At 41.8% G+C, this 17,373-nt stretch overlaps 2 protein-coding genes across 2 annotated transcripts in view; one reads left to right on the forward strand and one right to left on the reverse strand.

The window, feature by feature from the left end:
* Positions 1-5,479, reverse strand: part of LOC119411557 (fibulin-7) — a 27,672-nt gene extending 22,193 nt beyond the window's left edge. Inside the window, exons 1-2 of the mRNA XM_037678514.1 lie at positions 5,402-5,479; positions 2,155-2,317 (exon numbers count right to left, since the gene is read on the reverse strand). Of these exons, the coding sequence (XP_037534442.1) occupies positions 2,155-2,317; positions 5,402-5,479 (241 nt within the window). The remainder of the gene's footprint in view (positions 1-2,154; positions 2,318-5,401) is intronic.
* A 2,111-nt stretch (positions 5,480-7,590) lies between these two features.
* Positions 7,591-16,722, forward strand: LOC119411446 (zinc finger CCCH domain-containing protein 6). The gene is made up of 12 exons (XM_037678400.1): positions 7,591-8,038; positions 9,876-10,101; positions 11,041-11,163; positions 11,247-11,481; positions 11,620-11,762; positions 11,923-12,048; positions 12,856-12,970; positions 13,059-13,168; positions 13,253-13,470; positions 13,552-13,934; positions 14,007-14,189; positions 15,079-16,722. The coding sequence occupies exons 1-12, from the start codon at positions 7,953-7,955 to the stop codon at positions 16,566-16,568; spliced, it is 3,438 nt and encodes a 1,145-aa protein (XP_037534328.1). The 5' UTR covers positions 7,591-7,952; the 3' UTR covers positions 16,569-16,722.
* Positions 16,723-17,373: the final 651 nt, after the last annotated feature.

Below are 17,373 nucleotides of genomic sequence, written 5' to 3' on the forward strand. Positions count from 1 at the left end.
TAGCTACACTTTTGGTACATTCTGCTTTTAGCTATGGTTTAGCTCATATTAGGTTCTTTAGCTATAGTTTGGACAACTTTAGGTTTTACTTTTGGTTTGCTATTGTTAGTGTAGTAAGACAATATATGAGATATATATGCATACTTTTTCACGAGTTCCTCATCTTTCTGACTGTGTAATGTCGTGCATTGAATTTAACAGAAATGTAACGAGAGACGTTATTTATCTTTGACCCATCAAATCAATGCGGTCATTTATTTTCAGAATCAAAGTTTAACATCAAACATTTACATTAATTTGGCAAAATATGAAAATAATAACAGACAAGTTTCACAAGAAATGAGCATCGATCACTCGGCGGTGATCGAGGACTTTGCTTCAGATATTTCTAAAATATCTGTACTGATTTTATGAGAAAGAGGAGAGTTTTAAGATGAAATGGAGATTTATCTTACAGAGAAATATGTGAGGGAATTAATCTGTTTGACCAGAAATTGCACGCTCCATCAGATATCAGCTTGCCCACGGTACACTTGGTCGAAAATAGAACCATCTACCTTGATGATGAACTCAGCGTCGGTGTAGGTTCCTTTCTGACTCTTTTCAGCGTCTCCGTGAGAACTACCAAACCCTCGGGGAGTCGTACGTGGTTTTCAAACAGAAATTATAATCCCAAAACGTCTCTGGATCATCCTGAATGCGTTTGCACCCAAGAACCATGAACTCCTTTCATTCTTCAGAACTTCTCAGACTCTAACAGAATCTTTCAACTCCAGCAACTCTCTAGTTCTTCATCTCCTCAGCCTCTGGAACTATCAGACTCCAGACTCTAACATGAACTGGGAAGTTGCCACATTTTAAATGAGTCGACTTCCGGTTCATTTGAGAGCTTTTGATTGGTCGATGGACCAGAAAGAGGTGTGTTTTTTGACGTAAGGTGTTATCAAAAGTCGAGGTCAGAGAATGAGTTTGTTTAACAACTGACAGAGAGATTATTGCAGAAAAGCAGACTTCATGGAGTCAACTTTTCTGTATCTTCTGTAAAGATTAAACATGACATTTCTTTTTCAGTAAACATTTAGTTGACCGAAGCTTCAACTTTCACATACTTACGTTGCTTGGCTCATTTCAGACAGAAAATCAAGAAATGCATATTAACCTGATTTCTTCTTTGAATGAGGAATAAAAATCATTACTTACTGCTTATGTAAAATAAAATGAGTAGTTCTTTCCAACCTGTAAGCATTGAATGGAACTAACACAATTTGATTATCAAAAATTTGTAAAACAGTAAATGATTATAGAGAATTGTCTTTTCTGCTTGATTAATTCAAGAAAGAAAGTCACCAGATGGCTCAGACTGTATTCAGATCAATGAAAATAACAGTCTCTGTCCATCTGATAGATTTGAGGTCATCAGGGTCAGATCAGGGTCAGATCAGGTTCACTACATTAGCGTTTAGCTACTTTCCCCCCCCTGAATGTTTGCGTTTACCAACAAGTTTGCTCATTTTAATTTTAAGTCATGGTTTAGCTACTTTCAGATTTAGTTTAAGGATTTGCTAGTTTTACCTTTTATCTATAGTTTGTTTAGCCACTATTTTGCCAGTTGTACTTTTAAGAAACTGCTTTACCTTTTACGTATTGTTTTGGTATTTTAGCTTTAATTTGGCTACATTTAGCTTTTAGCCACAGTTTTGGTAATTTTTTATTTATGATTTAATTTGAACTTTTATTTGCATTTTTGCTGCTTTTTATCTTTTAATTATAACTCATTGTAACTTTCAACTACACTTTTGGTACATTCTGCTTTTAGCTATAGTTTAGCTCATATTAGGTTTAGCTATAGTTTGAATAATATTAGATTTTACTTTTGGTTGGCTATTGTTAGTTTTTAGCTACTTTCCCCTCTGAATTTTTGCTTTAACCAACAAATTTGCCAATTTTAGTTTTAAGTCACGGTTTAGCTACTTTCAGATTTAATTTAAGGTTTTAGCTTCTGTTTAGCTTGCTCTCAGCATTCACGTTGCATTTTGTCCCACAGACTGATACCTGTCTGTAACTGAGTTGTAAATGTTGTCAACTTGACTTTTTATGCTGCAATATGTCAAAACATCTGGATCAGAGGTAATGTGGACAATGATACCACCTCACCTGCTGACTGGTCAGCTTGAGGTAACTTGGACACAGAGTTCTGAAGTGATGCCAGCTTTGACTTCATGATCCGGAGGCCCTCGGTGAACCGGATCTCCTGGCCTTTCAGGAACTTCTCCATCTGACGCAGCAAGCCGACCACCTGGTGCTTATCCATGCATGTCTGTTATAGGGAAGCATGAGCTGAGTTAACACTTAAAAATAATTAAAATAAAGCTTTTTCCCAAATGCTTTGAGTTTCCAGTGAGGGGAAAAAAAAGAGTTGGACAGGAGGTCACCTCAGTTTAATGGTAGCAAAACATTATACAGCAGTGGAGAATGATGTCATTCATGTTATTGGTGGGCACACAGTCGTTATGGTTACAAAGAGTTTTTTGTAGCAATGAAAAACTTATTGGAGAGTTTTTACTAGATTTAACTGTGATCTGTTTCACTTTATTAGTCTATGTGACATACAGCTGTCAGGCAGATGTCAAAGGAACCTCAGCCCAAAACGCTGTTCCTCTGCATGTTTTTGCGTGGCTATAGAAATGCACTCTGGGTACGAGTGCACTCAAAACAGCACGGTTGCCAGTGGCAGTAACTTCAGGGAAAATGTCTGTTCCAGATCATTACAGAGTCCCTCTGAGAAAGAGTCTCCGATCCTTTCAGAAGAGTTTATTAATCACATGCTTATTGGAGCGATTTCTCTGCACGGCATACCTTAAATTCCTCTGCCTGCGTATGGAAGGCTCAGTACAATCACAAGCTACAGAACATTTGAAGTGAAGCGGCAGGACTGGATGTGCTTTACCTGCTCAGGGCAAAGACAAAACGCCACCAGCTGACATGGGAGGATTTACAGTGCCTTGCGAAAGTATTCGGCCCCCTTGAACTTTTCAACCTTTTGCCACATTTCAGGCTTCAAACATAAAGATATAAATTTTTTATTTTTTGTGAAGAATCAACAACAAGTGAGACACAATCGTGAAGTGGAATGAAATTTAATGGATGTGTCAAACTTTTTAACAAATAAAAAACTGAAAAGAGGGGCGTGCAATATTATTGGTCCCCTTTACTTTCAGTGCAGCAAACTCACTCCAGAAGTTCAGTGAGGATCTATGAATGATCCAATGTTGTCCCAAATGACTGATGGTGATAAATAGAATCCACCTGTGTGTAATCAAGTCTCTGTATAAATGCACCTGCTCTGTGATAGTCTCAGGGTTCTGTTCAAGGTGCAGAGAGCATCATGAAGACCAAGGAACACACCAGGCAGGTCCGAGATACTGTTGTGGAGAAGTTTAAAGCCGGATTTGGATACAAAAAGATTTCCCAAGTTTAAACATCCCAAGGAGCACAGTGCAAGCAATCATATTGAAATGGAAGGAGTATCCGACCACTGCAAATCTACCAAGACCCGGCCGTCCCTCTAAACTTTCATCTGGAACAAGGAGAAGACTGATCAGAGATGCAGCCAAGAGGCCCATGATCACTCTGGATGAACTGCAGAGATCTACAGCTGAGGTGGGAGAGTCTGTTCATAGGACAACAATCAGTCGTACACTGCACAAATCTGGCCTTTATGGAAGAGTGGCAAGAAGAAAGTCATTTCTCAAAGATATCCATAAAAAGTGTTGTTTAAAGTTTGTCACCTGGGAGACACACCAAACACGTGGAAGAAGGTGCTCTGGTCACACAAAACCAAAATCGAACTGTTTGGCCACAATGCAAAACGATATGTTTGGCGTAAAAGCAACACTGCTCATCACCCTGAACACACCATCCCCACTGTCAAACATGGTGGTGGCAGCATCATGGTTTGGGCCTGCTTTTCATCAGCGGGACAGGGAAGATGGTCAGAGTTGATGGGAAGATGGATGGGGCCAAACACAGGACCATTCTGGAAGAAAACCTGTTTGAGTCTGCAAGAGACCCGAGACTGAGACAGGGATTTATCTTCCAACAAGACAATGATCCAAAACATAAAGCCAAATCTACAATGGAATGGTTCACAAATAAACATATCCAGGTGTTGGAATGGCCAAGTCTAAGTCCAGACCTGAATCCAATCGAGAGTCTGTGGAAAGAGCTGAAGACTGCTGTTCACAAACGCTCTCCATCCAACCTCACTGAGCTCGAGCTGTTTTGCAAGAAAGAATGGGCAAGAATTTCAGTGTCTCCATGTGCAAAACTGATAGAGACAAACCCCAAGAGACTTGCAGCTGGAACTGCAGCAAAAGGCGGAGCTACAAAGTATTAACGCAAGGGGGCCGAATAATATTGCACGCCCCACTTTTCAGTTTTTTATTTGTTAAAAAAGTTTGACACATCCAATAAATTTCATTCCACTTCACGATTGTTTCCCACTTGTTGTTGATTCTTCACAAAAATTTAAAATTTTATCTCTTTATGTTTGAAGCCTGAAATGAGGCAAAAGGTGGAAAAGTTCAAGGGGGCCGAATACTTTTGCAAGGCACTGTAAATCCAGATGTTATGTTTTTATTTGATTTCATTTCGATCACTATAGATTAAACATCTTGGGCACCACCAGGAAACTTTCAGTACGTGTCCATACAGGCCCCTCTGACTGGAACATCAAAACCAAAAGCTATATAACATGTTATCCTGATGCATGCTCAATTGTTAGGCTGATGGTCCTTCTTGAGCATGTGATCAGCTGGTTTTGGTTGTCAGCAGCAAACTGGTTGATCCACTCTGAGAAGGTGCTATTTAAGAGACTGAGCTGAAAACAGCTCCTCAGACTGAGGAAGTCTCTCGGACGAGAGACGAAACGTTTCTACATTTTTTGTTGTTTTTCTTTGTTTTGGGTTTTTTTGAATGTCCAGAGGACCAGATTTAACTTTTTTAGATATATAACATGTTGTTTTATAAAACCTCCTTCTAATGCATCTATATTCTGTTATATTATTGAGTAAAGAACAGCCACTATTCAACTCACCAAAGCTTCAATTTAACAATCGTAATTCATATATATTTTAAAAACTATGGGCATTGAATGTCCTGTGACAGCAAATTTTTACTGGTGGTCATTGCCCCTTGTGGCCCCCTCTTTGTTGTGCCCCTGATCATAAAATAAAAAGGAAAAACAAAGAAACTTTAAGACAAATGTAGAAACTGAACTGAGATTAAATGGTCAAACGACACATGTTAAATTACCTACATAAAAACCTGTTTTTTAAAGCAGATTCTATACCCTCTAAGTCAATTCATTCAGATAAAAAAAAAGTGTATAATTTGTTCTTACCTGAACAGTGGTTTGACCACCCTGAACTGCTGTCAAACACAACAAGATCAGACACCTGCGCGGAAAACACTGATCCATTTCTGAAAGTCCAGGACGACTGCTCCCTGTTGAGATGCTCAGATATTTAGGTTTCTGTTCTTAAGCTCCTTAAGAGGTTTGTTGCCATAAAACAATGTTTTAAGCTCCGCTCTTGTGAAGATTGAGGACGGTGGACATCAGGTGTCCGAACCAGAGATGCGCTCCAGCCTCTTTCTGCGCTGTTGGAAAGTTTCAGCTCTGCAGACTGGTTTCCTGCAGCCAAAAATCCCTCCCACTGCTCAAAGGCTGCCTAAAGCCCCGTTCGCTTTTATTTAAATACAACACATTTTTCTAATGTTAAAATTTAATTTTTTACATAAATTGAAAAACGTGACATATCCCAAATGTAGCTTTTACATTTGTTGAGCGTTAAAATTTCAAAGTATGGCAGACTGTTGTATCATACAGTTAAATTACATAATTTCATGTCTGTAACAGAATTCTGCAGCAGAACTAAAATTGACTATATCTAAATCAGTATCACTACTTGTAAAATTTATATTTAAATATCTAAAAAACTGTGGATACCCCCCCCCCCCCCAATTTTTGTACCAACCTAGTTTTGTTCATTGGCGCACAGATGTGAAAAGATAAAATATAAACTAAGTTTTCAATTTATACATTGTTGCTATATGGGTCAAATAAAGATGTCTAAAGTATAATTTGAACTACAGTCATGACAGGAATATGATATATTTTATTCATTAAAATAATATTTTAAAATTATATGAGATGTATCTTGTTTATTATTTTTTATTTAGGATATTTCAAATGAACCAGGTTTGAAAAAGCAACTCCTCTACTAAGAATTCTGTTTTAAATATTCACATTATCCTGGCAGAAAAAAAGTACTTTTGTGTAGATCTAGAGCTAAATGCCGAATAAAAACGAGTGTAAAAATGAAGTCTTTCGTCCTAAATATCATGAACAAGATGGATATCATTCTTGTTTAAATGCTAACTTCTACTAAAAATAGCTGGACTTTATGCTGGTGAAGATTCGCAGTCATCCAGGACATGATAAATTCAAAAGACGTGCAATACAAAAACAACTGGACTTTATTTGTAACAGAAGACTGAATTTTATATATCTTTGGAGAAATTGTATTACTATTATATAATAATCTAACATTTTTCAGTCAGGTCATCTGGACAGTTTCTTTTTTTGTGCTGAAACGTTTCGCCTTTGATCCGGAAGGCTTCATCAATCAAGGAAACACACAACAAAACTGATTCTTCCTCCAACAGCTTACTCCAAAGTGGAACAAACCAGTTCTGCTTGTGATTAGATGGTCTCTTTGGTACGTCCCTGCTCCATTGCCGGCCCTCTTCCTTGTTGACAGTCTTGTCAAGCTGGTTGAAAACTAAAAACGAGCATGGACATTGTTGTTTTCAACCTGTTTGACAAGACTGTCAACAAGGAAGAGGGCCGGCAATGGAGCAGGGGCGTACCAAAGAGACCATCTAATCACAAGCAGAACTGCTTTGTTCCACTTTGGAGTAAACTGTTGGAGGAAGAATCAGTTGTGTTGTGTGTTTCCTTGACTGATGAAGCCTTCCGGATCGAAGGGGAAATGTTTCAGCACAAAAAAAGTAACTGTCCAGATGACCTGACTGAAAAATGTTGGATTTTATACCTACTTTGTTATTAAATGATAAGTTTGCTTACCATACTTCAGGCGGATTTGCAGTCACCTACTGACCCCTGCTGGACTGCAACAGCATTGCGCAGGCGCGCGATCGGTACAGTTTGTGTGACATTCATATGCGCACGAGAGCCCTTTTTTTCAACCTTTTAGCCCTTGATTTTAACCGTTAGCTAATACGACGCTGCTAACAAAGCGTTGGTAATTACATTTTAGTTGTTATTACTACGTAATACACATGTAAAGTATTATAAATACTCGGCGTTAAAAGGCTGTGTGTGATATGCTCCTCGACGTTGTTTTTAGGCTAAAACAGATTGACATTGCTTTGAGCCAATCACATCGCCGTATTTCTTTACTCGTGCGACTGTCGACCAATCGTTGAACGGGGTTTGTTGGTCCCAAGTTAGATAGATCCAGCGGAGACTATATATATGGGGCGCACACACAGTCGAGGAATGTGCAGCATAACTCAGAAGCCATTTTGTGACGATGTCCCCGTTGAGAAAGCCTATGAAGATGCTGAAACCAACGAACATGGTTACATTTCTGTCTGTTTCTCCCTCCGTCTCCTCTGTCTCACCATGGCAGCTGTCAACCGACGGGACATTAGCAAAGCGGGGTGTCGAGCTGTGCTCACAGGGTTAAAACGCCATTGATATGAAAGAGGAGAATGTCTGTTTTTACTGTCTCTGTCGAGACATGTAACACCGTGAGTCTTTTCCAGCCTGAAATCTTCCAGCATCTCTCACAGACCAACGTCTCCTTGAGTGACTTGTGTTAACTCACTCTTGTACGGGGGAGAAGGGAGGCAGATCCGTGTTTCCAATGGCTTCTGTGAGCCTGGTTTCCAGTCCCCCAGCCCCTGTTCTTGACAAAAACATGACAGACTCTGAGCTTGCAGGGGATGAAAGGTCGAGTAACATTCTTGTGCAATTCTTAATACGCTCATCTGTGCGTTTCAGTGGCGTGGGTGCTTGTGCTTACCGTTGTCTCTTTTATTTTCATGAATTGCAGACATTTCTAAGGTTTCCTCCCCAATACTGAAATTATTTTTGCATGCCTTTTTTTGGTGCGTTTGAGACTGGATTTTACATCACCGTGCCGATCACACTCATCATTTCCATGCAGGGTAGCAGAGCTCATCGTTCTGTTGTGCTGGGATTCATAGTTGAGCGTTTTTTTCCCCCCTCTTCTGCAGGATGCCATGAAAATGACGTCAACGCCACGCCCATCTTTGCTGCTTGACGCCCCCTACTGGGCACCTGGCAGTACTGCTCAGACAGTTCATTAAGGGTTGGGATGGTTTCTTCAGGGTCCAGGCCTGTGTCCTTGTTCATTATAAAACGGTTTTAATGTCTTTGAGGCAGGATTTGAATGTGGAAGTCAAAGCCTAATGGTTTACGCTGTATTCTGGGCATACGTGACATTGTGCAAACGTACGTTATTGTTAAAAACAATGGGTTGGCGATCACCTGCAGTTCTTTCATGACTCAAAATGTGGTTTATTATGCGAGCTGTGATTTGTAGTTACCAGTATTACCAGAAAACGCAGTGAAAAGATCTGCTTGTGTTAGCGTTCGCACAATTAGATGGGGGAGTGGTGGCGCAGAGGCTAGAGAATGTGATCGGAAGGTTGCTGGTTCAACTCTCATGTGGATGGGTAAGGTGAAGCCCTGCCTCCACTCTGGGCCCCTGAGCAAAGCCCCCATCCCCCTAGCTGCTCCGCGTTTGCTCACATGTACGATAAGAAAAATACAGAATTAATTTCCCCATTGGAAATTAATAAGGGTACTATAAAAATTTAAAAAAAAGTAGTAGCGAGTAGAGGAGCCATAGTTGTATCCAGTACTGTAGTTGGAGGGATGTCCCATTGTCACATCGCTCATCTCACTAGTCATACTTTTCAATTTCACCTTGTTTCTATTCCACAGTCTCCACCTGGTGTGTATTTTTAAGGCAGCTGACGTGCTACGAAAATGGTTTCTGCACTGAAAAGTGTTATTTGTTCACAACTGTTTCACGTAGACCCCCTTTAAAATAAGATACATCTTCCTTAAAGTTCTGACGTAGTATTGATCATTTATCTGCTTATTTTGTTATAATTTGTCTATCACAGCCAAGCCAGGTTGCTGTTAGATCTGCTTTGTTATGCACAAAATTGAGCTTTTAAACAGCAAAGGTTTTATTTGAATTTACCCAACAAGAAGCTGAATTTTATCTAGTGTTCATGAAATAGCACTAATAAATGGTAAATAACTGGTTATTATACAGGAAGAGTGAGGGAGAGAAAAATACTTAACATGAATTGTCCACTTTTTTCCTCTTTTGGTACAATAAAAGGTTTAGAGCGAGAATATTAGTTTCAGATGTGAGACATTTTTAATGTAAAGGCTTAGCATTCCTTGTAGGCACATCACTTGCTGCCTTTGAGACCAGTGTTCATTTTATTATGAGAAGGGGTTGAGTTACAGTAAACCTTGTAAATGAGACGTGATCTCATGAGATGTGAGTTACGCTCGGCTACTGTTTGCCCAAATTTTAGCTAATGTTTTGTAACATTGACCGAGTTATTGCCATTTTTGTCTTGCAAAAACTTTTTCTCCATCAGTTGTAGATGTACAATCAGTGATAACGTTCATAGAGTTTCACTGAAATCTATTGCAACTTCAAAGACGTGCGACTAGAATTCAAAGCTGGTTGCTTTTGGACATTCTGTTGACCAAATGCACGGCTTTCCTTTTCTTGCAGGGAGGACGGAGAACTGGAAGATGGAGAAATAGACGACGAGGGGATTGAAATTGAAGAGGAGAACAAAGAGGCTGCTGAGCCGAAGGAAGAAAGCGAGAAAGAGAAGGAAAAAGTGAAAGAAAAAAGCAAAGAAAAAGATGATAAGGCACGCAGACACTCGAGGAAAAGATATAAGAAGATCAAAGAGAAGAGGCGGTCTAAAAGACGGAGGCGAGACAGACAGAGGGTAAGACCTTGATACGCAGTCACATATATTACAGTAGTCCCTTGCTACTTTGTGGTTCGTTTATTGTGGACTCGCTCTATCGTGGTTTTTTTCAAAATAAAATGGGACGTGGCACGCAATTGGCTGATTGATGGATGAGTCGCACGCTCGGCATGGATTTTTTATTTTAAATACATTATTTTAAATTATTTAGCGCCTTTGTGCAGCCCATACTGCAGGATAAACTTCCTGCTGCAGCTGATCAGCTGTTCACCATGCAACACGGAGAAGTGGGCGTGGCCAAGAGCAGAGGAGGCAGGGAGCTGAAATCATGACATTCTGTGTTTTTTTTTTAGAGTTTTAGAGTTTAGAAACATTGTTTAGAATATTGCAAGAGTGTGGGAAGGGTTTAAAATACACTGTAATTTCTGGACCATAAGCTGCTACTTTTTTCACACACTTTGAACACCGCGGCTTACAATGTTGTGGCTAATTTATGGATTTTTTTTTTTTTCATGGGCTAACGAGCTTCGTGCCACCAAAACATTTAGCTTCGTCACACCCAGGCGCTCACATAGCTGCTCAAGATACATCTCTCTTAGGGGGTAGCGATCAATGACTTCCTGGTAGATTACTGTATTTTTTTAATCAGCCGTCTAACAGGCACTGGTAAAAAAAAAAAAAAACAATTTCCTGTATTTGTGTGTGTGTTACCGGTACGCATTTAATTAAAAGTTAAAAAAAAACCAAAGAAATATTTATTTGTAAATGTCTCATGTGACAACGTGAATACCTGCAGCTTATAGACACGTGCAGCCTGTTTATGTAAAATTTTACATTTGCTTTTTAAACTTAGCGGGCGCAGCTTATATTCAGGTGCGCTCAATAGTCCAGAAATTACAGTATATCAGTAACTTTTAAACTTTATTGTTGTTTTGTTCCTTTTGTCCCTTTCCTCAGCATCATTCCCCCTCCAGCAGCTCCAGTTCTGACAGCTACGACTCCGACTACGACCGACCCGAAAGGCCCATAAACAGGAAGAGTCAGGGATATGGTCGTGCGTCTGACGTCCAGTCCTCTCAGGTGGGTTGTCCTTCGCTGCTGCATTCAGGAAAACGTAAGAATGACTGCGGGACAATATTTTTCTCTTTTTGTTTGGCCGACAGCACTCGAAGAAAATCCACGGCGGCTTCAGAAAGTTGTCGCCGCAGAAGAGCAGCGATTTTGACAAATACAGCGACGACTACAGCGACGACAAGTACGACTACGATGAAGAGGAGGACGATTACGAAGACGACATGTCTGAGTATCAACCACCCAAAGACTCCAGTCAGGGGAAAGGACGCCACTCCAAAGACCAGATGATCCGAGGAAGCATGAGAGGGATGAAGCATCAACAGTGTATGACTCACTTTCGAATAAAAAACACATTTCCTGTACTTCAACTTAGTTCACTGTGGATTCTAATGTTTTCTTCAATGGGACTAGATGGGCTGTGATTAAAAAATCAGAGTTGTGCTTGTATTTTTTTTTTTTTAGTTGGACTGAGAGGACGGGGCCGAGGTAATGGACCAGGAAGAGGACGTGGGATGCTCAACAAGATCAAGAAGTTTAAAGGCAAACCCTGGGTGGTGGGACGTGGGCGGGGTCGAGGAGGAGACGGAGGTGAAGACATGGGACAAGTGAGTATGTCCCCATAAACTTAGGCAGACTTTTGGCACATACACTGTAGCTTTTCCACTTTACAGAGACAGTACTTTCAGAATGAGGTTGCCTTTCATGCAGAGGGACACCCTGCAACCAATGTCGTAATTAATCTGAGATGGTTGTTTTGTGTCACAGGATGGAAAAATCTCTGGCTTTCAGAAGAAACGGCCAATTATGAGCAAGGAGTTCATCAACCAGCATACCGTAGAACACAATGGAAGATACATCTGCAAGTACTTCTTGGAGGGTCGCTGCATTAAGGTACAGCAGCATAATGCTAATGAGTTTCTTCTACTTTAGCTTCTCTATCAGATGAAAAGCTCCTTCCATTCGTTCTCTTTATTCGCTTTTTCTTTTTGGGTTGCGAGAGGCTGGTGCCAATCTCCAACGGTCACTGTACGAGGGGCGGGGCACACCCTGCAGAGTTCAGAAGTCCATTGCATAGCGCATAAGACAAACAATCACACTCTCAAACGCACTCAGCAACCATTTAGAGTTACCAGTTTAAGCTAACGTGTTTGGTCTGTGGGGAGAAACCAGAATACCTGGAAAAAGTATACAGGGAGAACATGTAAACTCCACTGGGAGAGCCCTCAGGCCAGAGGGCGATCCTACGATCTTCTCACTGAGGCGACAGCTCTAACCTCTACTGCACCGTGCCGCCCTATACAGTAGTCTCTCGCTACTTGGCTGTTCGTTTATCGCGGACCCGCTCTGTCGCGGTTTTTCAAAATAAGATTGGACATGCAACACAGTTGGCTGATTGATGGATGAGCCGCACGATCGTCATGGAATTTTTATTTGCTGCACCTTTGTGCAGCCCATACTGCAGGATAAGCTTCCTCCTGCAGCTGATCAGCTGTTCGCCATGCAGAGCGGAGAAGTGGGCGTGGCCAAGCGCATCTGAAGCACAGAGCTGTAATCATGATATTCTGTGCTCTTTTAGAGCGTTTAGAGTTTAGAAACATTGTTTATTGTGGGTTTTCACTTATCGCAGGGCTCCAGGGTATGGATCCTTCGCGATAAACGAGGGACTACTATATTAAAATACGTTTTGTTTTCTCACAGGGAGAACAATGCAAATTTGAACACGAACTCGTGATACCTGATAAGAAAAAGGAACTTTGTAAGTTTTACCTTCAAGGATACTGCAGCAAAGGAGATCACTGCATTTACATGCACAATATCCTTCACCAAGTGATGCTTTTATAAAAGACGTTGCATGATTAACTTTAAACACAACATCCTGGCTCCTTAACCTGTGTTTGTACATGAATACCCCTGCAAGTTCTTTCACACTGGAGCCAAATGTTATCAAGGAGACAACTGCAAGTTCTCCCATGATGCTTTGAATGATGTGACGAAAGAGCTGCTTGAAAAGGTAGAACATAGAAACTCAGGTTTTTGTTTTCGGCTCATATGCTCATCAGTGTTTTTTACGACTTCTTTTTGATTTGTTGGATAGATAATCAACACCGAGGAGGAGAATGCCCGTGAGGATGAGTTAGAGCTGGAGGATTTGAGAAAACAGGGTATTGCCCCTCTTCCCAAACCTCCACCTGGAGTGGGGTTGCTGCCTACTCCTGGTCAGAGCAGCCCGACAGATGGAAACAAGAAGATTCCCTCTCTGTTTGAAATCAAGGTTCAACCTACTGTGGATTTGGTACAAAAAATTGCTCAGAGGTAACCAACATGATCCTTAATGAAAGCTACAAGGAGTGCTCAGATCGTACTCCAAATATTACAATCATTTTTATATTTCAGTGGCACCAGCTACTCACAGAATGAAGGTGATGGAACGGAGCAGTTTAGCGGAGATGCAGAGGATGCACAGATCGGATCCACCGCACCCTCAGCTCCACCTCCAATTCCTCCTCCTGAATCCCCTGTTCTTATGGGACCACCCATGCAGCAGAGTCCCGCAGGACAGCACCCACTTCATGGATATCAAATGCAGCCACCAGCTCCCTCTGGTCCACCCCCACCTTTTCACATACCCATCAGCCAACAGATGAACATGCAGAGGCCTCCATTCCCTCCAGATCTGCATATGTTGCAAAATATGTTGCCTTTTCAGTCTATGAGTCAGAACCCAGCGGAGTTCTTTAGCAGCTTTGTACAAAATCAGGCCGTCAGTCAACAGGGAGGTGAGTAACATCTGAACTCCTTGAATAGGTTTATTGTGTAGAACATGTTACTGACAGCGTGTTTTCTTGTAGATCCTGCTCTGGCCTTTGTGCAGAACCTCCAGCAGCAGTTGGGCGCAGAGTCACAGTTAAAGTCTTTGCCAGCAGAAGTGCAGAAAGCCATCTTCCTGCACCTAACGCAGCAGCAGCAGCAGCAAGAACCACAGGGGAAAGAGTCGCGCAGTGCAGAGGACCACGATGATCATGAAAATAAAGGTGATGATTCATTCATTCAACCTTTATTTATGCAGGTTAGTCCCATTGAGCCTCGGGGACTCATTTACAAGAGAGACCTGATTTTAACAAAGAATGATGACAACAGTGGACAATCATAAAAGGAAGCGTACAAATTGAGAAGAACAAGTTAAAGAAAATGATATATATATTAAAAAAAAAAACAGCTGGGTCATTATAGCTGATTGTCAAGAACTGGATTAATTTGTACAAGAAAAAAAACGACAAAACTTTTTTTAAAGAAGAGCATTGTCTAGGGCAGGGGGTTCTGCAACCTGCAGCTCTGGGGCGACATGCGGCGCTTTCAAGCTTTGACCAAAACTGACATAAAACTGAATATTACTGGTTGTACAAACAACAAAAAACGACTAGTTTTTATCAATTTTCCCGTCATTTCTTTTGCAAACATGTGAATACTGGAACCAGTACAAGGAGTAAAACATATTCACTTTCACTTTATGCTTCATTTCTATACTTAATTAATTTTTCCACAATTAAAAAAAGTACCTAGGTCTGCATAGTTCATAGTTTGTATTCATAAAAAAAAAAAAAACCTCTCTTTAAAAGAATCTGATCTTTTCATTTGTCTTAAATTGTAAAAATATAAATTATTAGTTATTTTATCTTTATAATGTCACCCCTAGTGGCCACAAAAGCCCCTTCCAACAAACCTAAAGTGGCCCATGGGCCACCAATTGATAACCACAGTTATCAATGTTGCAGCTCTGAACACTTAATTTAGTGAACGAAGGTGTAAAATGGCTCTTTTGATCGTAAAGGTTCCAGCCCCCTGGTCTGGGGGGAAGGATTTGCAGAAACGAGCTTCATGATTGATTTTCAGATAACTTCTAAACGCTACTCTTCATTGCAGATGAAACTACAAACTGGTACTCAAGTGATGAGGAGGATGGGAGCTCCTGTGTTTCCTCCATTCTCAAGTCTCTGAAGAAACACAGTGAAATGCAGAAGAGTCAGTCCAAGCCCCTCCAGGTTGTGCCGGGGGCTCCAGCACTGAGCGACCCTCGGCTTCTTAAGTCACCGCCATGTGACCCGCGAATGAAGCCGGACCCTAGACAGCGACTCTCAGATGTCGGCAAGGAGTCGGACGGAGCTGCAGATCCACGGTTCTCCAGAGACCCCAGGAAGTTGAGACCGGCTGAATCTGGTTCCTATCGCCTGCCGAACCATCCTGTTCCACAAAAGCCTCCAACAGGCGAGGAGGAGGATGAAGGGGAGCGGGAGCTCAGGGACAGAACTGTACTTATCCCGTTAGATGCCAGCCCCGGGGCGGTGCTGCGGGACCCTCGTTGTCAGTTAAAGCAGTTCAGTCACATCCGGGTGGACATCCTCCTCCAGAGGCCCTCCTTCGCTCAGACTGTGGTTTGGGCGCCTGAGGATCTTATTCCTTCCCTTATCCCCAAACAGGAGCACTCCATTAACCTGCCTCTTCCACCCCTTATTGCCGACGCTCAGATGAACCGAACAAACCTGCCCGACCACGTAGCGGTTTCCAGCCCTCCACCGTCAGACCCCAGACTCGCAGCGGCCCGTTTGAAGGAGCGTTTGAACCGTTTCCCTGCTGGATCCTTGGAGTCTCGATCCCCAACGGAAAGACCGGTAGATCCACGCCAGCAAAAATCTCTTGACCCCAGACTGAAACGTAGAGGGAGTCTGGACTCCAAGCTGCTGGGTCAGAAAGAGCCCTCATCAGGTGGACCGGTGGACCCCAGACTACAGAAAGCCAGCGCCAGCTCCTCCCCTCGAGGAAAACCAGAACCCGAGAAGCTGCCGCCATACGCCCCCCGACTGGCTTCTTCTGATGGAGGTCTGGAGAGCCCTACTACGATACTCGGGGGCATCAGTCTGTACGATCCTCGCTCTCAAACTGAGCATGCTCAGAAGGAGCAGGGGGAGCCTCCTAAAAAGGCGGGGATTCTGAAACAGCCGTCTAAAAGTGAGAACGCTCCCGCAGCGTCACTTTCACCCATCAAGCAAAGTGCTTCTTTTGATGAGGCCACAAGCACAGAGGTCTCCTCACATCAGGCTTCTCCTCCTGCTTCTCCCACAGTGCCCCCCGCCTCACCTGTCAAACCCCCCGCTGTTCATAATCTCCCCATCCCAGCGCTGGCTGGACTGATCCGGCCTCAGTACTCCGACCCCAGGCAGGCCAAGCAAGGAGGACAAGGCTCTGCTGGAGCACAGGAGGAAATGGAGGTCAAACAGGAGCCGGACAGAGAGATGGAAGAAGAGGAGGAAGTAAAGGAGGAAGAAGCAAAACAGAAAGATCTAGAGGAGGCAGACCGGACACTTAAAGACGTATTCAAGACTTTTGACCCCACTGCGTCTCCTTTCTGTCAGTAAACGCTTCAGAGGAAACAAAAACTAAACGTGGAGTTTGTAAACTGTTGGAACCTGTTCAGTAATTTAACATTTTATGCTTTTATTTATTTCTGTACATAATCCTGTATAGGTCATCAAACCACACTTTTGTCAGTTTGCAGATTATTGTGAGGGAAGAAACAGAGGATTTGCATGCAGTTATGTTAAGGTATTTTATTATTGTGTCATTTTTCACCTTTTTTTTTTTTACATCTTTTTTATATGCAAGTATTCAGTCTTAGTACACACAGACAGATGGTGGTATTTATTCTCACACTTTGTTGTAAGTGCTTCAAAAGTTTTGAAGTGAACGGTTTCTATCAGCTGAAAGTTTGTGCCATTTTTAAAAAAAAAGTAACCGATGAGGCTAAAAAATATACAACTATGTTCATAACAAGGAAAGTTTCTGCGTGCGCTCTTCAGACAGAGGTGCTGCCTTAATGGCATTGCAGGTATACAGTATGTACATATGCAACAAATACGGCTTTTAATACAGTTTCTGTTGACTTGTTTGTGTAAACTGTATTTAAAGCTCTGAAGACTGTGTTCCTGGCATTTCAAGTAACAGTTTGTCTGTAATGCAAGCTGATTTCGTTTGCCTAAAAATAAGCTATTTTTTATTTTTTTTACAGCGTTCATGTTTCACTTTTTAAATGTGCATTTTGTACAGTGTGTTTTAGTGCATACAGTCATGCTTTATTTCTGCCATGCCAGTGTGTAGCTGTAACGCAGCCCAAGTGTTTTAATACTACATGGCATTTTTAAAAACGTGTTCATCGTTTATGTG

The sequence above is a fragment of the Nematolebias whitei genome, chromosome 1, assembly GCF_014905685.2.
Source record: "Nematolebias whitei isolate Nwh7 chromosome 1, NemWhi1, whole genome shotgun sequence".
Lineage (NCBI taxonomy): Eukaryota > Metazoa > Chordata > Actinopteri > Cyprinodontiformes > Rivulidae > Nematolebias > Nematolebias whitei.